At 43.1% G+C, this 22,434-nt stretch overlaps 1 protein-coding gene across 5 annotated transcripts in view; it reads left to right on the top strand.

Moving 5' to 3' along the window:
* The first annotated feature begins 2,237 nt into the window (after positions 1-2,237).
* SYT7 (synaptotagmin 7) overlaps positions 2,238-22,434 on the top strand; it is a 259,466-nt gene continuing 239,269 nt past the window's right edge. For 2 of the 5 annotated variants that reach the window (XM_075187974.1, XM_075187975.1), the window contains exon 1: positions 2,238-2,589. In XM_075187974.1, the coding sequence (XP_075044075.1) occupies positions 2,556-2,589 (34 nt within the window). In that variant the 5' untranslated portion in view covers positions 2,238-2,555. The remainder of the gene's footprint in view (positions 2,590-22,434) is intronic. The other 3 variants (XM_075187977.1, XM_075187976.1, XM_075187978.1) reach the window with 2 other exon arrangements.

The raw sequence follows: 22,434 nt of genomic DNA on the forward strand, positions 1-22,434 counted from the left end.
TGGAGAAGAACTTTTCTAGGCATGCTGGGCCTGATTCATTAATGATCTTATCATGTGCAAAAGTTAAGATGCTTATTTTTAAGAAGAAACAGGGAGATAAGAGTGAAGTTAAGATGGATTTTCATCTTAACTTAAGAATTCTTCACTTACACAGTGGATTTTGCTTGTTATCTCCCTTTTCTGAGCATGCACACAGTGGATTTGCTTAAGATAAGCAAAAAATGACAGATAAGAACACTAATGAATCAGGCCCGCTGTGCTTAATGTAAGCAAAAGCTACAAACACACAAAAGTGTTGCATGTGTCACACATACAGTCTCAATGTCCCTTCTCTCTACTGAATAATTTCATATGCGATTACTCTCCCCAAATCTCCCTCAACACAACAAGGAACGACCCTACAGGAATGGCCATACAAATGTGCCCTTTCCACCCTGTCTCCGCCCGCCACGCCCATCCAAACTTTTTTAATTTGCACAGTGTAGCGAGATACCAGGGTGTAAAGCTGCTTCTTGCTGAGCAGAGGGGTGCGCGACTGTTTTAACTAAGAAGGACTTTTATTTTACACCAGCTCAGAACTGGCGATCTTCGGTTCTTTTTCTATACTTTAATGATATAATAAAAAGCTTTATACACAAAGCGACAAAAGTAATAACCGTTCCATTGTCCCTTCACTTACATGATTCATTTCAGCCATACATGAGGCTAAATCAATCAGTATTTTAGGAGAAAAAGCAAAGAGTTTCATTTACAGAGAGCAGTGGAGCTAAAAGTAGTTGGAGGTTGGACTTTTGATGTCTTTGCGTTTTTTGCACTGCATATGTTTGGAAAGTGAACGTACATAAATGTAACTTTTTACAACTGGAGAGGCGTGACGGGGGAGGGAATGGGTCTTTTAATATAGGCAATGTACAGCAAGGGCGTGTTAGAGCAATTGCTTTGGGATTCAGACTGGGGCGTAGTCACAGATACGGCTGAAAGAACAGTTTTATTTGCAGGTACTCAGGGGCTAGTGTAAGTAGCAGATGATGATGATTATGAGAAACACCAGAACTGGCGAGCCACTTGTAATTAGAGGTTTGTGAATGATTCACAGACGTTTACTGAGACTTTAGTAGCCGCTTTGGGTTTGCTGACCGTGACAAGATAGCCAAGATAAATAAAAAAAATTATGCATGCCGGGAAGTTTTTCCCGCTTATTAGCTAAGTTATGCAAGTTTAAATAATGATAATGCATCACAGCAACTGCGTTCATAACATATAAAATAAAAAGGTTTTTGTACGTGTTCGCAAGTTGCATGTCAGTTTCGGAGGGGTGTATCTGACGTCGTGCCACCGCATCTGCTGCTCATTCAAACCTGGATGCAACTTCAGTTCTGAATACGGCGTATATAAACATTCACTGACGTGCAACTTTTTCAATCGCCATTTTTCCTTACAGTGAATCGGGTCCACAATATGAAAAATATTTTATTTATTAATAAAATTTTAAATATTAAATGACAGTAACTGCAGAAAATAAGATACATTAGTAATGAATCCCCTATTCTGAAGAGCTTACAGTCTAAGGACCTGATTCAGAGTTGAACATAAAGATGCTCCACACACTTGTATTTCCATGTCTGTATTTATAAGATTTCTGTCTCTTAGCTAACATTAAAAGATCTGTGTCGCTCAAAATAAGATGCATCTCAAGGGGAGCGTGTTTAACTTGCGCTTGCGCACCCTACTCTACTGCATTTGCACGTTAATGCCCCTGATCCACCTTTCCAAGTGCAATGGGTCACAAAGGCTAATTAAAAAATGAAGTTGTGCGCATACACAGCGTGTCAATTGTGCAAGACACACGTATGTGCGATGCTCGATCAAGCCCTACATGTTAATTAACAGCTAAATATAAAGCATTCCAGAGCTGTAATAATGGGAGATACTATATTTAATGTTATAGAGAGGATATACCTTGATTACATAATATGCCTCTAACTCCTATGCTGCCAAAACAATTTGGAGTGAATTTCTATGCAGCAAATTGACAGGTTTTCCTTAGCAGAGAGCAGTATGTGCACAAGGTCCTGTTCTGTTTACAATATGAGCAGACACACATATGTAATTTAATTTAGATCCTTGTGCATCGCCTGTGCTCCAGGTGCCAATAACAGAGATTACAGTGGGATGTGTACTTGGTGTGTGCAGTTTCTGTTCCTGCCAGCAGCCAGCAGCATGTGGATGTGGATGTGAGAGAGAAAGCAAGTCACAGGGAAGGGAGAGACACAAAAAGCAAGAGAGAGCGAGAGAGGTTGGTTTCTTCAGAAAGATCCTCATTCATTGACACTCTGACCTGCATACAGGAGCTCCCAAGGCCACCTGCAGCCACCTGAGCCTCTTCTCACAGAGGTCTTGTCACTGGGGTCAAGGATACAGGAGACCTAGAAGTGGGAGCTCAGCCCCATCTCCCTCCTCTTTATCCCACCTCGCAGGCTGTCTTTGTGTTTTCCTGGGACGTACAAGGGGAAGAGAGAAAAGGGATCCGCGGAGGAGAAGAGGCAGGCAGGAAGATGCACATTAACCGAGAGGTTTCCGCCAATACAGGTAAGAGTGCTAGTTATTCCCTGTGCATCTCCCTATGGGCGCAGAGCTTTGTCCTTGTGTTGTGCTGCTGCTAAGATGCAGGAGCTTTGGCAATGATATGTGAAGGGGGCACACCTTACATCTTGCTGCTCTGCCCATGCTTGCTGCCCGCCCTCTGCCCGCTCTCACAGGTGGATGGCTGATACCTGTGTGCTTTGGTCTGGTGTCACTGTAAACTGCTTAAAGCTTCCCTTGTTTGGAAAGTCCCTTTACCCTGCATGTCCCCTGCTCTAATGCTTAGGGTCTGTGTTGTATGACTGGGTTTGACAATAGTTAAATCCCTGCACAAGCATCTGGTTTACTGTCATGTTTGTTTAGGTTTAGTGTGCTTAGGAGTTGTCACTGACAAGGGCTGGAAAATCCTCATCCCAAATTGTTTTATACGTTAGCTTGTTGTATGTCAGATCTGAATAACAGGTTTAGTGATAAAGCTTCCTAGCTGCCTATGGGTGCGCACACAGACACACAAGTTTACAGATGTGCTCACTGTGCATATTCATCGGTACCATTATAATCTAGCTGATTGACTTCAGGAGAATATTGATAGCGGCACCTGCTGCTTCTACAAGGTGCCCGTAGCTGGTATTCCCAGGCTGAGATTTACAATTGTGGCAAGAGGAATGATGGCTGACCTCTGCCCCTACATTCTCTACCACATGAGACCTGAGGGGTAACCGTCATACAAACCTGATCCCGATGTTATTTTTCAAAGTTGCCCATTGGTTGTCTCTCATTACACTGTGCACGTTTCACTTTCTGTCAGCCTTTTGCATTTCATGCATATCCTTCTCCTTGCACGTTTTCCCTGTTTGGGTCTCCCACAGATCATTATCTCTTATCACTTCCTTCATATTTATTCCTCCTCTTCACCTTTCCTTTTCATTCTTGACATCCTGTCTCCTTCCCCCTCCCTCCCCCCTTTTAACAATTTATTCCCTCTATCCATTTCCGATATTCTTTTCTAAATCCATTTTCTGCATGAACTCCCTGTTTACCCTCCTTGTCTCTTTTCCAGTACCTGTCTTAACTATTGTGCAGCTTTTTACCTAGCTCCATTACACTGGACACCTTTTACGTGATTATCCTCAGCTTCCATTACACATCCCCCTCCACAATTCACTTGCTCCATGCTCTCCCCTCCTCGTCTTCCTCTGTACTCCGCCATGACCGACATACCTGCTTTTCTTTCTCTACACCTGCATTCGTTGATGTTTCAAACCTTGTTTGTGCTGTGGAATTACTTGAGTCTTTTCTCTTTCTGTAAGGGCTCTTTGCCTTTTCACTTGTTGGGACTGATTTTTCCCACCTCTTTACCCTTTGTTGTGTTAAGAATAATATATCATATCAAGTGAACAAGTGCAGCTGTGGATGTATCTAAGGATGGTGAGGTAATGGGAGAGTTTGCACCACATATCATCTCTGTTTATGAGTAGTTTATTTTTCTGTAGAGACATAAAGAAGATATTTTAAAGATGAATATAGGGAATGGCTGATATTGCTTTATTAGTCTGGGAAAGTACAACGGGAAGTTGTTCCAGAATGTGGAGTATTTATAGGAATCTATAGAAGAGTGAGACACCTTTTATATTAAACTGTTAGACATGTTTCTGAATATGGAAAGATTGTTTTGGAGAAATGGAGAATTTGTAGGGAGCAGCTCTATGAAATAATAAGTATTTTAGAGTGTGGTGTTACATGTAATACATGGAGCGGAGGGAAGAACTGTATGGAACAACAGATGTTATTTGAAGTGAAAGGAGGGTATAGATGGAACCGATCTAGAACAATGGATGTTATATGCTTCCATTGTATATGATATTGAATGAAATGGAAGCAATAGAAGTCTTGGAGAGCAGCTATTTAAACAGAACAGTCAAAGGGTCCATTTCAGACACCACAATCAAGAGAAGTTATATGAAATCATAGGAAAAGTTATAGCGAATTGTTATATGATGCTACAGTTGTAGTTCTTGAAACATAAAGAGAATACTTAATACATTCATATACATTTAACTTAGCAATTCGGAACATTACTATCAGCAGATATACTTTAGCTATATAAACATTACAACTAGATACAAAGACAGATACCTTAACAGACCACTGGCCATAAAATACTATAAAGCATTCATTTTTCTAACACCACAAAAGTAAAATTCAGAATTATACACTTGTCTGTAGTCAAATACACCAAGACATATGTTATATGTTATACGAGGTATAAACATAAAGACTTACTGTGCGTAAATGACTGGAAAAAGGACAGGTGGAATTTGGAACATAAGATACATGGTTTGGTCATAGATGGAGTTTAGTGGACCTATAGGAGCTGCTATAGGTTGTCATAGCTGGCATAGCCTAATATAAGCAGAACTTGTGCGAGCTCACGGTGTCATACAGAACTGCTTATCAATGTGACCAAACCCCTGAGGCATCTTGAAGGGTGATCAATAGTTAAGGCCGTAAATACTCCTATAAAATCGCCTGGAAGCTGAAATTAAATACTTAATTACTGCTACACTTTCCAGTGATTAAAGTGCACTCACGGTGACAGCGTTCCCAAATGTCATTTTACATTTCTGTTATTGTTAACCCCAACACTCCCAGCGTGACCTGTAGCTCAGTATGGATGATACAGGAATCACACTGGTCTGGCACTTGGCGAGTTACAAAATAGCAGTATCAAGTCTGGTCTTTCTACTGGATAAATCTAGATATAAACTTGTAATAATTAATGTTGCTCTTCTCAGTTGCCAAGGATATATATATATATATATATATATATATATATATATATATATATATATATATATCTCACAATTCCATATATTTCCCATCAATGTAACTGTTTTTATAACATTTCTTGTTTTGCTCTCTCACCCTTTTAGTTTCTCTCCTATATCTATTATCTCTGCCCTAATACGTCTATTGTACTTCACTATCTGTTCTTACTAGGACTGATCCTATAAAATCATATAACAGCTCCATATAATTGTTTTGAAACAGCACATCTATATATTAGCTATATACTGTATTTTCTATATACAGTAATTGGTATACATCGTGTCTTTTGTTGCCTCATATAATGACCAATTGTCTTCTATATTGGTGCTTTCAAAACTGTTTCAGATATAATTGACTTACCTACTCATGGTTTTGATTCCTTTAAAAATTACGTTCTTATAAAGTTGAACCTTGAGGATCACAAAAGAAACATGGAGAGTTCTATCTGGTGCCAACTATGGAACAGCTGTGCTCTGTTTAACTGATTTATGTAACTCTGATCCTTATTATTCACCCTGGTACCCCAAATTAATGGTCACTATATCTCCTCTTATTACGCACTATCACAGCCAACTATAGCCCTCTTTGTTCCTCTATATTGCTGCTCCGTATAACGGCCATTATTTCTCCATGTCAGCTTACATGTTGACACCTCACAGTGTATGGGGAAACACTGTTTCCCTGGCATCAGTTTGTAAAACTCCCATGCCTAGACTAACTGCTTCTGTACATATCACGGATTTAGTTAATTCTTAAAACTCATAACTTTAACTCCTCTTCTACCTCAATACAAGGGCTTGTTATTACTCATTATCTGGCCCCATATTACTCTGGCTCCAGATTACTCTTTTTTATAACAGTGCATGTTTTCCTTATCTCCCTGCTTTAGCACAGGTGTATTCATTACTGACTGACACAGATCCATAGGTCACCTGGAAAACATGCACTGTTAGGGGACTGAGGACTGGGTTTGAGAAACACTGCACTATATCAACATTCATTACCACTACATCTGCTCCTCCATTTTGCCATACCTCCCAACTGCCCCGATGTATGCGCGACTTTCCTGATTTGCGGGGACCATCCCCATACCACTCAAGTATTTGTTTTATACAATCGGAAGAATCATCCCACAAATCATTACAAAGCACAGGACCACCCACAGCTCTCTTTTCCCCCTAAAAACACCCTTTCAATGCCAATGTTATGTGTAGAATTGAAGGACCACCCGCCTGCAGGACACATCAGCCAACTGTGGATTCAGACAAAAGTCTGAATCCACAGGACGGTGGGACAGTTCCCTCGATTCGGGATTGCCATGCCTACATCAGCTCAGTTGGGAGGTATATTTCACTCCGTCTCCACTGTCAAGACTTGTCTCCTGACTGCTGGGACCAGTGGCGGAACGGACATTGGTGTGGCAGGTGCAGTACACCGGGGTCCATAGACAGGCGCGGGCTGGCAGATGTCAGCCCGGGGGGCGCATGCCGCACAGGCGGCCGCATCACATTTGTCGCCGGTTTTTACCGGCGATATTGCTTCCGGGGGGCGGCCTAACAGCTGTAATTCTGAGCGGCCCGGGAGGGCAATGCCCCCCTGCCCCCCGGGGCCAGGCCGCCCCTGCCCATAGAGATAATGGGGCCCACTGGCCTTCCCTCCCTGCACCAGGGCCCACAGCTCTCTAGTTTCGCCTCTGGCTGGGACTGCTGAGAGGTCAGTCCTGTGCTGCTGCCACAGGTGCGCACAGTAATGCAGGGGTGCTTTTGGAGGAAGGGAAAGGATTTTGGGGGAATCTAGCACTTCAGAAGCTCTAAGCACATCCCCTGAAATGCAGCCACACACCCCTTTTGTGTTCAATTTGCAGAGGAACAATATTAGGAGGTACGATATTACTGCTCCTTATAACTTACTATTCTTACTACTTTCCTATTCTTTCCAACTCCTCCAACTTGGCTGGTACTGTTCCAATCTGTGGACCCTGAATACAGTAAGGCCTCCCAATACTGCGGGTGTGATTTGGGCGGATAATCAGTGGGCTTACTTGTGTCCCGAGGTATACCATATTATAAGCAGCTTAGAGGGCCTCCTGTTCCATGTCCCTATCCCTTTATTTCCCACTCCCCCACATAAATGATATCCATGTAAAACTGAGTCGAATCTCCCCACTTGCTAATTTTTATACTCCCTGTAACTCAACTTTTTTGCACCTTATATGTGACCCAAATCCCTCCAGGTATTCAGCAAAACACCACTGAAAATAAATGAAGTACATGATGTTCTTGCAGTAAGCTCAGCCTCACATTCACTGATCTTGTTAAATTATCTGCCATTGTTGTCTAAAGAGACAAATCATGGCCCCATGCCACCTGCAGATATGTGTTTTTTGGCTTGCTTTTGTACTGCACCATGGCTTATGTACCCGCTGTGAATACATGTGAAGGATTAATACTGCTCCCTGCAGTTCATGGGTCTGCTGCTTACACACGCTGTTTGCACAGAGAATTCCTTCGTGCAGAGAACACACCCACTAACTAAAAATAAACATTGGTTAAAGGGACACGAACACTCACTCAGACACTACAACATGAGTGGCCGATTACGTACCACTATCCACATGGGGTAATGCAACTGTGGAAAGGTGAGGCAGTGGTTTGTTAATTGGCATGTATTAGGATTCATTAATTCTGTTCCCTTAAGCTCCAGTCCACAGATTTCCAGCATTGTATCTTTGGAAAAACTGACTTACTTTATATACTTTACTTTATTTTTATCATTGTTTCTTTTTTGTGGATTTCAGACATTTCTGTTTATTATATGTTACTGTATTATTAATATTCTAATACAGACGGCATGGATTTACAGAGTTACTGTACATAGGATAGCAAATAAATTCAAAGCTAGATAAATGTATAGGTTCAAAGATAATTTGATAGCAGACTGGTGTACAGACTAATAAACAAAATTGGGTGTCTCATTCTTATTACAATGACAGTTTTGGCCTAGATAGATTGATATATTGCTATTATATATTTTATTATATTACTACAAGAAAAAAATGTGTTCAGTAATCAGCATAGTCAGGTTTTATCCAATGACCAATTATTATTTAAAACAAAAGTCTAGAGCAGACTATGCTAAGTTCTTTTCATTGTTATTATTCTAAATTGAAAACCTGCTTACTTGGCTTAGATTTCATTGTAAGCTCAGAAATGGAAGTAAAATGTGGTGGGAAAAAAGGCGTTCGCAAGCAGATTCAGGCTGCTGGAAATAGTGTAGCCATGGGCAGCTGTGTTGACACATGGCTAGAAAATGATGTTCATCCATTATTTTCATGATGCCTAGACTACAGGATGCTCCAATTATTGTAATCTATAAATAATGACTGGTTTAGTTCTGGAGTGGGGTTGTCACTAATCTATGCACAACAAGAGTCCATTCTGTGCCCTGAGTGTTATCCCATCTGCTCCCAGAGGAGTATTAAGCAGTTCAGCCACAGAGCTGATGATGTTCGACGGAATATACTCTACATTAATCTGTAAAAACCAAGTAAAAAAAGAATGTAGGAGAGAGCATCCGAGAGAGGGAGATCCCAAGGCACCTAACCCAGATCCTAGAAATGAAAGAACAAGTCTGGCTGTGAGAGAGGCACAGGGCTGAATAGGGGAGGTGACAGGAAAACAGTGAAAGACAAGGAGGCACAGGCAGAATAGGGGACGACGATACAGAAATCAGTCATTATGAAACAATAAAGGCAGGTGTCAAGGAGAAAGAGACTAATAACCAAGTGGAAAGAGATGGTAGAGAGAAAGGATAGAGAGCACAGAGATGGCTGTAAGACTGAGCAAAGAGAGCGAGTGAGACAGGCGGCTTTGAAAAGAAGGAAAATGATAAAGTTGAGTGAAGGTGGCTTTAAGAAAGAGGAAAAGGACAAAGTGGAAGGAGATGAGGGTGGAAAACAGGATGGTAGTGGCAGTGACAAAGAGAAAAGGTACAGAGTAGACAGATGTGGGAGAAATAAAAAGGAAAAGGACAGAGTGGATAGAGATGGTAGTGAGAACGAGGTAAAGGGCAGAGTGGATAGAGATGGTAGTGAGAACGAGGTAAAGGACAGAGTGGATAGAGATGGTAGTGAGAACGAGGTAAAGGACAGAGTGGATAGAGATGTTAGTGAGAACGGGGTAAAGGGCAGAGTGGATGGAGATGGTAGTGAGAACGAGGTGAAGGGCAGAGTGGATAGAGATGGTAGTGAGAACAAGGTAAAGGACAGAGTGGATAGAGATGGTAGTGAGAACGAGATAAAGGGCAGAGTGGATAGAGATGATAGTGAGAACGAGGTAAAGGGCAGAGTGGATGGAGATGATAGTGAGAACGAGGTGAAGGGCAGAGTGGATAGAGATGGTAGTGAGAACGGGGTAAAGGGCTGAGTGGATGGAGATGGTAGTGAGAATGAGGTTAAGGGCAGAGTGTATGGAGATGGTAGTGAGAACGAGGTGAAGGGCAGAGTGGATAGAGATGGTAGTGAGAGTGAGGTAAAGGGCAGGGTGGATGGAGATGGGAATGATAAATAGGAAAGCACAGACTGGAAGGACGTGGTAGAAAGAAAGAGGAAAGGGCAGAGTGGATGAAGATGGTAGTGAGAACGAGGTAAAGGGCAGAGTGGATGGAGATGGTAGTGAGAACGAGATAAAGGGCAGAGTGGATAGAGATGGTAGTGAGAACGAGGTAAAGGACAGAGTGGATAGAGATGGTAGTGAGAACGAGGTAAAGGGCAGAGTGGATAGAGATGGTAGTGAGAACGAGGTAAAGGACAGAGTGGATAGAGATGGTAGTGAGAACGAGATAAAGGGCAGAGTGGATAGAGATGGTAGTGAGAACGAGGTAAAGGGCAGAGTGGATGGAGATGATAGTGAGAACGAGGTGAAGGGCAGAGTGGATAGAGATGGTAGTGAGAACGGGGTAAAGGGCTGAGTGGATGGAGATGGTAGTGAGAATGAGGTTAAGGGCAGAGTGTATGGAGATGGTAGTGAGAATGAGGTGAAGGGCAGAGTGGATAGAGATGGTAGTGAGAGTGAGGTAAAGGGCAGGGTGGATGGAGATGGTAGTGAGAACGGGGTAAAGGGCTGAGTGGATGGAGATGGTAGTGAGAATGAGGTTAAGGGCAGAGTGTATGGAGATGGTAGTGAGAATGAGGTGAAGGGCAGAGTGGATAGAGATGGTAGTGAGAGTGAGGTAAAGGGCAGGGTGGATGGAGATGGGAATGATAAATAGGAAAGCACAGACTGGAAGGACGTGGTAGAAAGAAAGAGGAAAGGGCAGAGTGGATGAAGATGGTAGTGAGAACGAGGTAAAGGGCAGAGTGGATGGAGATGGTAGTGAGAACGAGATAAAGGGCAGAGTGGATAGAGATGGTAGTGAGAACGAGGTAAAGGACAGAGTGGATAGAGATGGTAGTGAGAACGAGGTAAAGGACAGAGTGGATAGAGATGTTAGTGAGAACGGGGTAAAGGGCAGAGTGGATGGAGATGGTAGTGAGAACGAGGTGAAGGGCAGAGTGGATAGAGATGGTAGTGAGAACGAGATAAAGGGCAGAGTGGATAGAGATGGTAGTGAGAACGAGGTAAAGGGCAGAGTGGATGGAGATGGTAGTGAGAACGAGGTAAAGGGCAGAGTGGATGGAGATGGGAATGATAAAGAGGAAAGCACAGACTGGAAGGACGTGGTAGAAAGAAAGAGGAAAGGACAGAGTGGATAGAGATGTTAGTGAGAACAGGGTAAAGGGCAGAGTGGATGGAGATGGTAGTGAGAATGAGGTTAAGGGCAGAGTGTATGGAGATGGTAGTGAGAACGAGGTGAAGGGCAGAGTGGATAGAGATGGTAGTGAGAACGAGATAAAGGGCAGAGTGGATAGAGATGGTAGTGAGAACGAGATAAAGGGCAGAGTGGATGGAGATGGGAATGATAAAGAGGAAAGCACAGACTGGAAGGACGTGGTAGAAAGAAAGAGGAAAGGGCAGAGTGGATGGAGATGGTAGTGAGAACGAGGTAAAGGACAGAGTGGATGGAGATGGTAGTGGGAACGAGGTAAAGGGCAGAGTGGATGGAGATGATAGTGAGAACAAGGTAAAGGGCAGAGTGGATGGAGATGATAGTGAGAACAAGGTAAAGGGCAGAGTGGATGGGGATGGTAGTGAGAACAAGGTAAAGGGCAGAGTGGATGGAGATGGTAGTGAGAATGGGGTAAAGGGCAGAGTGGGTGGAAATGGTAGTGAGAACGAGGTAAAGGGCAGAGTGGATGGAGATGGTAGTGAGAACGAGGTAAAGGGCAGAGTGGATGGGGATGGTAGTGAGAACGAGGTAAAGGGCAGAGTGGATAGAGATGGTAGTGAGAAAAAGTGGAAAAGGGCAGGGTGGATGGAGATGGTAGTGAGAACGAGGTAAAGAGCAGAGTGGATAGAGATTGTAGTGAGAACGAGGTAAAGGGCAGAGTGGATGGAGATGGGAATGATAAAGAGGAAAGCACAGACTGGAAAGATGTGGTAGAAAGAAAGAGGAAAGGGCAGAGTGGATGGAGATGGTAGTGAGAACGGGGTAAAGGGCAGTGTGGATGGAGATGATAGTGAGAATGAGGTAAAGGGCAGAGTGGATGGAGATGGTAGTGAGAATGAGGTAAAGGGCAGGGTGGATGGAGATGGGAATGATAAATAGGAAAGCACAGACTGGAAGGACGTGGTAGAAAGAAAGAGGAAAGGACAGAGTGGATAGAGATGTTAGTGAGAACAGGGTAAAGGGCAGAGTGGATGGAGATGGTAGTGAGAATGAGGTTAAGGGCAGAGTGTATGGAGATGGTAGTGAGAACGAGGTGAAGGGCAGAGTGGATAGAGATGGTAGTGAGAACGAGATAAAGGGCAGAGTGGATAGAGATGGTAGTGAGAACGAGATAAAGGGCAGAGTGGATGGAGATGGGAATGATAAAGAGGAAAGCACAGACTGGAAGGACGTGGTAGAAAGAAAGAGGAAAGGGCAGAGTGGATGGAGATGGTAGTGAGAACGAGGTAAAGGACAGAGTGGATGGAGATGGTAGTGGGAACGAGGTAAAGGGCAGAGTGGATGGAGATGATAGTGAGAACAAGGTAAAGGGCAGAGTGGATGGAGATGATAGTGAGAACAAGGTAAAGGGCAGAGTGGATGGGGATGGTAGTGAGAACAAGGTAAAGGGCAGAGTGGATGGAGATGGTAGTGAGAATGGGGTAAAGGGCAGAGTGGGTGGAAATGGTAGTGAGAACGAGGTAAAGGGCAGAGTGGATGGAGATGGTAGTGAGAACGAGGTAAAGGGCAGAGTGGATGGGGATGGTAGTGAGAACGAGGTAAAGGGCAGAGTGGATAGAGATGGTAGTGAGAAAAAGTGGAAAAGGGCAGGGTGGATGGAGATGGTAGTGAGAACGAGGTAAAGAGCAGAGTGGATAGAGATTGTAGTGAGAACGAGGTAAAGGGCAGAGTGGATGGAGATGGGAATGATAAAGAGGAAAGCACAGACTGGAAAGATGTGGTAGAAAGAAAGAGGAAAGGGCAGAGTGGATGGAGATGGTAGTGAGAACGGGGTAAAGGGCAGTGTGGATGGAGATGATAGTGAGAATGAGGTAAAGGGCAGAGTGGATGGAGATGGTAGTGAGAATGAGGTAAAGGGCAGGGTGGATGGAGATGGGAATGATAAATAGGAAAGCACAGACTGGAAGGACGTGGTAGAAAGAAAGAGGAAAGGGCAGAGTGGATGAAGATGGTAGTGAGAACGAGGTAAAGGGCAGAGTTGATTGAGATGGTAGTGAGAACGAGGTAAAGGGCAGAGTGGATGAAGATGGTAGTGAGAACGAGGTAAAGGGCAGAGTGGATGGAGATGGTAGTGAGAATAAGGTAAAGGGCAGAGTGGATGGAGATGGTCGTGAGAACGAGGTAAAGGGCAGAGTGGATGGAGATGGTCGTGAGAACGAGGTAAATGGCAGAGTGGATGGAGATGGGAATGATAAAGAGGAAAGCACAGTCTGGAAGGACGTGGTAGAAAGAAAGAGGAAAGGGCAGAGTGGATGGAGATGGTAGTGAGAACGAGGTAAAGGGCAGAGTGGACAGAGATGGTAGCAAGAAAGAGGAAAGGGCAGAGTGGATGGAGATGGTAGTGAGAACGGGGTAAAGGACAGAGTGGATGGAGATTATAGTGAGAACGAGGTAAAGGGCAGAGTGGATGGAGATGGTAGTGAGAACGAGGTAAAGGGCAGAGTGGATGGAGATGGTAGTGAGAACAAGGTAAAGGGCAGGATGGATGGAGATGGGAATGATAAAGAGGAAAGCACAGACTGGAAGGACGTGGTAGAAAGAAAGAGGAAAGGGCAGAGTGGATGGAGATAGTAGTGAGAACGGGGTAAAGGGCAGAGTGGATGAGATGGTAGTGAGAACGAGCTAAAGGGCAGAGTGGATGGAGATGGTAGTGAGAACGAGGTAAAGGGCAGAGTGGATGGGGATGGCAGTGAGAACAAGGTAAAGGGCATAGTGCAGGGGTCAGGGAACTTTTTTACCTTTTACCCCCAAACATATTTAGATACGCCGACGTTACCCCCTTCATTTGAAAGGAAGGACATCATATATTATTAATTATTGGAATTCAAAATTTTATTGAATCTATTCAAAATTTCTTTGAAAGCTTCAACTTCAAAATTTCAGGTTTTGGAGAAATGATGTCCCTTCATTTTTGATACGAGAGCATCAATATTGGGGCATTTTGATGTCAGAGCAATTTGAATACAGTTTTCAGCGTCCAATCAATTTCTCTGCTTTGTTTTTATGTTCGTTAGAGTGGAAAATCCTTGTTTGCAAAGGTAGATTGTTGCAAAAGGCAGCAACTTTTTGACTGCCTCCTCATGTGCAATTTTGATGCCTTTGCAGCTGTTGACATCCAAAAATATGACAGATCTGCTTTGTTTTCAAATGCAATACGTGCTTCATTATTGCATCTAATCTCAAGAAGTGCCTCTGCCAACCCTTCAGGCTCTTCTGGTACAACAGCAATTTCACATGTAAAGGGGTCTACAATCCAACTGACAGCATGTGAATCGGCAGCATTACCCCCAGGAATTTCATTTTTACCCCATTTGGGGTAATTTACCCCTGTTCCCTGACCACTGGCATAGTGGATGGAGATGGTAGTGAGAACGAGGTAAAGGGCAGAGTGGATGGAGATGGTAGTGAGAACGGGGTAAAGGGCAGAGTGGATGGAGATGGTAGTGAGAACGAGGTAAAGGGCAGAGTGGATGGAGATGGTAGTGAGAACGGGGTAAAGGGCAGAGTGGATGGAGATGGTAGTGAGAACGAGGTAAGGGGCAGAGTGGATGGGGATGGTAGTGAGAACGAGGTAAAGGGCAGGGTGGATGGAGATGGGAATGATAAAGAGGAAAGCACAGACTGGAAGGACGTGGTAGAAAGAAAGAGGAAAGGGCAGAGTGGATGGAGATATGAGTGATAAAGTGCAAGAGGACATAGTGGAAGGTGGTGGTAGTGCAGAAGGAATGGAGAGAGGAATGAGAAAGAGAAGGACAGACTGGAAGGAGGTTGTAGTTAGAAAGAGGAAAAGTACAGAAAGAAGAAGGTGGGAGTAATAAAAAGTAAAAAGGCAGAATGGGTGAAGATAGGAATGATAAAAAAGAATAGAACAGAATGGAAGGAGGTGGGAATGAGAAAGCAGAAAAGGAGAGAGTGTACTGAGATGGGACTGAGAGAGGAAATGGACACAATGGAAGGATGCGGTAGTGAGACAGAGGAAAAGGACAGAGTTGATGGAGATGGGAGTGAGATAGAAGAAAAAGGACAGAGTGGATGGAGGAGACAGGGAGGAAAAAGGCAGAGATAGGACTGAGAAAGAGGAAAAGGACAGAGTAGATGGAGATGGGAGTGATGCAGTTTAAAATTACAGAATGGAAGGTAGTGACAGCGAGAAAGAAGTGAGGGACTGAGTGGAAGGAGGTGGCAGTGATACAGTAGAAAAGGACAGAGTGGAAGGAGATGGGAGTGAAAAGAGGAAAAGTAAAAAGTGGTTGAAGGAGGCAGTAAGAAAGAAGAAAGGACAGAGCTGACAGTGATGGGATTGAGAAAGAGAAAAGGACAAAGTGGAAGGAGGTGGTTGTGAGGAAAATGAAAAGGACAAGAGGTGAGAGAGAGGAAGATGAATGAGTAAATGGAGATGGCAATGAGTGGCAGAATATAGAGAAGATAAAGATGGGAGTGAGAAACAGGAAAAGAACATAGTGGAAAGAAATGGCAGTCAGAAGAGTACATAGATATGGCAAAGAGATATACAACATAGTAGAAGGAGGAACCATTGAGATAGAGGCTAAAGACAGTGTGTACTGAGATTGAATTGCAGCACTGAAATAGAAGCATTGGGCAGAGTGGATGGATATGGCATTGAGAAAGAGGCTAAGGATAGACCAAAGAGAGAACACAGTTAGAAAGAGGCTAAGGATAGACCAAAGAGAGAACACAGTAAGAAAGAGGCTAAGTATAAAGTGCTTGGAGATGAAGAACTCAGTGACTGCAGACAGACAGTAAAAAAAAGGGGCACAAGAAAACATGTTAAGTTACTGCAAAGTGTACAATGAGGACATATGGCAAAGAACACAGAGGCACGGGACAGAAATGGGAAATGTGTCCAAGAGTATTTTGTCCTGACCACTGGCCTTGTTTTTAGGACTTTTTTTTTTTTGTGTGACCTTATCTGGAGTCAGGGAAGGTAATTTACGAGGCTCAAAGCACTTTAGTCCAGTCGAGTATCTTGATCTGTTCATGTGTGCCTAGATTTCTGCCACTGCAAAAAGGCACGGTTTGAGGAGGAGCAGGAATTCCAAAAGCAGAGTGAGGGCGTTTCTTGCAAAATACAGATTAAACTTGCTTCTGTGCCTAGACTTGTAGAGCACTGTAGAAGTGACAATAGAGGGGCTTAGAGGACTTCTGGCGTCTGGTGCTGGCCATTTCCATTAGGCAACAGTGTTCAAATTTTGCAACAGTTCAGAGCTGGCAGTCTCATCCTATACTTTTAATGGACCCAATTAGAGGAAAGCAGGCAGGATGGCAGATAGAAGGGTGCAAAAAGGTGAATACAGAGGTGATTATGGAGACGGAGTAAAGTGGTTCACGGCAAGTAGAGGTGCACAGAGAGAAGATGAATGAAACAGACAGGGGTCTGGGTGAAAACAGAAAGCAGATAGAAGAGCACTGGGAGATGAATGGCAGATAGAGGGCTCAGGATGAAGAGAGATTTTGAATAGAGGAGCACAAGGTAGAATGAATTGCTGATAGAGGATGCAAATGGCAGTCATAGCTACTCAGAGTGGAGATGAATGAAATAAAGGAAGATGAATGATATAGAAAGACAGGAGGAGGAGACAGATACAAAGATAGATGAGCACAGGAATGTTCTAGTTATTGGTGAGAGGGGATCGGGCTGGAACAAAATTGCAGAGAGAGATGAAAGGAAGGGTATGTATGACAGAGTGAAACATGTATGAAATAAATGACAGAAAGAACAGTCAAGTTAGAGGGTGGATGAGGCAGAAGGGTGCAGGTTAAAATAGGTACTGAGAAGCAAGGGGACCTATATAGCAGATATTCTAGCCTAGTATGGGAATAAAAATAAGAAAATAACTGACTAAAAATGACTGTCAATAGCAGTCTGTAAAGCACATTATGGTGGAAGAATGAGGATGACCTCTATTGTGAAGCAGCACTGGAGATGCTTACAGTATGATATGGCGAAGGGCATGAGAAGGGAAAGTATAGTGAATTAATGTCCTTATTTATGTAATCTAAGAGATTCCTTGACATTGGCTGCTTGATAATCTAGAAAGAGGTGGGTGGGAGATGGCAAGATAAAGGAGAGTGAGCTATTAGTACAGTACATAAAAATGTCAATACCAAATCCACTGAAATGGTCTATATGTTGCTGAAGGAGTTAATGTGCTTCCATTCATTTTGTTTCTTCATAGAACTATTTTTGTCTGAAAATAAAATAGTTTGTGTGCCCTTGTTTATACAGACTCACTTCAATGCTCTTCAGAATGATGGCAGCAGTAGTTCAGGTCCCTAAGGCTACCTTTTCCTGACATCCACCCTTGTATACAGTTCTGAGCATTAACCCCTCTGGCAGGAGAAGCTGAGGCTTGTTATTCCACTCCAGCTGGCAAGCTGTATGTTGCCTATATTTATGGTAGAATGTAGACAGTGTCACACTTAAGTATAAAGGACCCACCAATAATTCCAGTTAAAGTAACCAGTGTCCACTGAAGAGATGGAAAAATATACATTCGGTGTGGACAAATTAATCTGAAAGTGAGGAACCAAGAACAAAAGTCATTAGCCAGCAATACTGTAACAATTTACAAGCTGTAAAAATGGATATTAAAGTTGTAGCATGTTACATATTATACCAGCCTGTGCTCTCAATTCAGTGGACTCCACCAACCCATGGGCCTAAATTCAGTGCACGCTACCAGCTTGTGATCCAAATCAGAGCACTCTATCAGCTTGTGGCCCAAATCAGTGCACTCTACCAGCTTGTGGTCCAAATCACTGCACTCTACCAGCTTGTGGTCCAAATCACTGCACTCTACCCCAGCTTGTGGTCCAAATCACTGCACTCTACCCCAGCTTGTGGTCCAAGTCAGTGCCCTCTACCCATTTTTGATCCAAGTGCATGCACTCTACCAGCTTGTGGTCCAAATCAGAGCACTCTACCAGTTTGTGGTCCAAATCAGAGCACTCTACCAGCTTGTGGTCCAAATCAGAGCACTCTACCAGCTTGTGATCCAAATCAGTGCCCTCTACCCATTTTTGATCCAAGTGAGTGCACTCTGCCAGCTTGTGGTCCAAATCAGTACATTATACCAACTTTTGGTCCAAAATAATTGCTGTGTAGCAGAATGTGAACACCCAATCAGTACATAGTTGAAACATGTTACTCCAAAACAGTGCACCCCAAAAGCCTGTGCCACCAAATCAGTGTACACTACCAGCCTCTGGAACCAAACCAGTGTAGTGTAGCAGCCTGTGCTTCAACCAGTGCACTGGAGATCTCCAAATCTCTGGTGGCTTTACAATGCTGGCCCCTCAAATCTTTGATGACTTTACAATGTAAGCACCAGTTGACTGGTGGGTACACAGTGAAGACCGTCCCCACATGTCTGGTGGCTTTACAATGCTGGCCCCAGTTCTCTGCTGGTTTTACAATGCATGACCCCCAAGCCACTGGTGACTTTACATATTAGACACCAGTTCTCTGGTGACTTTATAGCACAGACAACAGTACTCTGGTGGCTATAGGCTGTTTTACAATGCAGGTACTCCAAATGTCTGTTGTTCTTACAATGGAGACATAATGCAGACCTAAATCATCTATACATCCTGTGGTCCTGCCCTATCTCTCGATGTGCTGGACAGGGAGCTCGGCTGTGGCTAGGTGTGAAGACCTCTGTGCTATTGATCAGTGACAGCCCTAACTGACACGGAGAGTCCGGTTATGGGGAAAATGCTCCTCTGCCACTCTTACTAGCTTCATCATCATCATCATCATCATCATCATCATCATCTATTTATATAACGCCAGCAAATTCCATAGCGCTTTAATAGCTTGCCAGTAAATGTGGACCCATTTATAAATAACTGTTAAATAATTGAGGTGTTGATCATGGTAGGGCAGATGAGGCTCTGGCCCCATCCGCGCCAGTTTATAGACAGGGAAATATAATTGCGGTGGCCAAAAGCTTCCTATTGGTCTGCACAGTCACACTTCTTCTAGGATACGCACGCAGAACCGACTTTGGCTGAAGCTCTGCAGGCAGCTTGTGGGAGAGCAATCACACCACAATAGGCTGAGTACAGAGTCTAAAAGGGGCTATAAGAAGTGGCCGCACCAGGGCCAGAGATTCCTTTCAGCAGCCCTGTCAGCCGATGTGTACAAAACAGAGAGCTAGATATATCAATAAAATAAGCCATTAAAAGTAACTGGATTTTCCTGTTTTAAAATACAGTCAGAGATGTAATAAATAACCCTGTCAGGATGGATAAGTTATGAGGTGTATCTATTAGAGTTTTCTGAATCAATGAGGCACAATCTTCATTGTATTTTCCATTTATATAACAGGAAATATTAGTGATCTCTTGAATATATATATATATATATATATATATATATATATATATATATATATATGCCTATTTCCCCTCGCTCTAGTCATTACTTACCTCTCTGTTCTCTTTGTGTGTTTCTCTTTCTTCCTCTTCATCTCTCTCTCTTTTTTATATCATTGTTGAGCACTGTGAGGCAAAACGACATTGGTAACTTGGATGAGTAGCTCTCTTCCTGTCTTGAACAGAAGCCCCCCACCCTTCCTTTCTCTCCACATTTAGCTCAGGTGTGATGGCACTCTTTGTTAGCCTTGTTATGTTATATTTTTAGTCTTGAATATGCTTTTGCTCCCTGGGTTTTATACGTCAGTAATTCTTTGTGTCCCAATTCATACCGCTGCATGTGCAGTTTCTTTATGTTATGTGTCACCTGATATATATATATATATATATACCGATAAGCCACAACATTAACCCCACCTGTCTAATATTGTGTAGACCCCCCCTCATGTCACCAAAACAGCTCTGACCCATCAAGGGATAGGCTCCATAGGTCCTATGAAGGTGTCTTGTGGTAATTGGCACTAAGATGTTAGCAGCAGGTCCATTAATTCCTGCAAGTTGTGAGGTGGGGCCTCCATGACTCACACTTGTTTTTCCAGTACCTCCCACAGATGCTCAATCGGATTGAGAACTTAGAGGCCTTGAACTCTTTGTCTTGTCATGTTCCTCAAACCATTCTTGAACACTGTTTGCAGTGTAGCAGAGCATATTATCCTGCTGAAAAAGGCCAGTGCCATCAGGGAATACTATTGCCATGAAGGGGTGTACTTGGTCTGCAACATTAATATTTAGGAAGATGGTACATGTTAAAGTAACATTCACATGAATGCCAGGACCCAAGGTTTCCCATCAAAACATTGCCCAAAGCACCACACTGCCTCCACAGGCTTGTCTTCTTCCCAGAGTGCATACAGGTGCCATCTCTTTCCCAGGTAAATGGAGCCCCATACCCAGCTAGTTGCGATGCACTGCGAGTTCTAACACCTTTTTATCATAGAGCATTAACATATTCTGCAATTTGTGCTACAGAAGCTCTTCTGTGAGATTGGACCAGATGGGATAGTCTTCGTTCTCCACACACATCAATGAGCCTAGGTCACTCATGACCCTGTCGTCAGTCGTTTAGCCATCACAATTTGGCCCTTGTCAATGTTGCTCAGATTCTTATGCTTGCCTATTGTTCAATGTTCACTTCACTTGTATGGTTAATTGTAAGTAAATGAATTAGAATGAAGACAATAAGTATAGTGAGGGTATGGCATATTGTCAGTGGTTCCCAGTATCTTAATACATGTTTACGATTACGTTATGATTTTCAAGAACCTATAGGAGTTTTTCAAACACAGTATCCATTTAAAAGAACGACCCAAAATTCAGGTTCATATTATGCAATTATTGGCCTGTAGTGATCATTGTTTTTATAATTCAACATTTTATATATATATATATATATATATATATATATATATATATATATATATGTTATACAAGTTAACCCGTGCATGATACTCATGCATTCTAGTCAAATCAAGCTACTTAAGGTGTTAAAAAGGTTCTTGTCATGCATTTGGGCCATAGCCCAGGCCTCAACCACCAACCACTCCCCACTGTCACCCCCGGCAACCACCAACCACTCCCAACTATCACTTCTACTTCAAGAAATATATATATATTTTTTTTAAAATCTTTATAAACACTTTTAACAATTCACAAATTAAATTAACAAATTAAAAACATCTTAGTATACCAAATTTCAGCCCTTTCTGAATTTTTTTTCCACACACACTAAGAATTTAGTAGGTCAGTGTATAACTCCGCCCAGCAGGTGGCGCTGCAGCTTGGTTTTATTTTTTCCACACACACACACACACAGACAGACTAACACACGCCACTAGACATTTATATTATAGATATCAAAAAGCGTTTGTTCATTCAATTGTGATCTAAAATGCATGTCACACAGAGTGTGTATTCCACGTGTCCGTTTTTTAAAAGGCTGATTGGGCAACCCTAATTATATATGTTTTCCTTAGAGAATACTGCAGTACTAGCTTTGTGCAATGTGGGTATTTGCAGGTGCATACTGATTGCAGAGGTTACCCCCTTACGTGACATGTAAGAGTCTGTATAAGTGGCAGTACTGGGACAGAAATAAAGATACTGACACTGAATGATCAGTTTATGTAGAATGAAAGCTGCAAAGCGGAGCCGCAGTGGAGCTCTCTAACTGGTTTATAATGAGAGATTGGGCCATACCACTCAGCTGGTACCCAAAGCCCTCTGGCGCACTTATGTATCAGAACCTGTATGACAGATTGCAGTGGCTGCTGTCACGCTGTGTCATTCAAAACTGCAGGAACCACTAACATGTTCAGTGAAGTATGTTTGAGCTTGGTAACATATCTTTATGTCAGCTGAAGTGATTATCTCTGACTCACTGCACGGATTATCATTACCATCTATTTTCAAGGAGCCAACTTGGTCTGTACCTGAACTGGTGTCGTCTGCTTTTTAGGCCTCATGTGTATACATTGCAGAGGTTGCTGTCAGGCCTCTTGTATCTAAATGCCCTAATCAAGAAACACACTGGGCCTGATTCTTTAGGGATCGTATCTGTCGGGTTTGAGCGTATCATCTGCAAAATCACTGTGCGCATGCAGCGATACGTAAATATAGCACAGCACAGACGTAAAACAGCCCTTTTCCATGATCTAACGCATGGAAAGGATTGTCACTACCCCCAAATTTAAATGGGGGTGTCCTGGGCGGGTTGCACTCAGAATATGTGCCCTAATCAGG

This window comes from Mixophyes fleayi, chromosome 10 (assembly GCF_038048845.1).
Source record: "Mixophyes fleayi isolate aMixFle1 chromosome 10, aMixFle1.hap1, whole genome shotgun sequence".
In the NCBI taxonomy this organism is placed as follows: Eukaryota; Metazoa; Chordata; class Amphibia; order Anura; family Limnodynastidae; genus Mixophyes; species Mixophyes fleayi.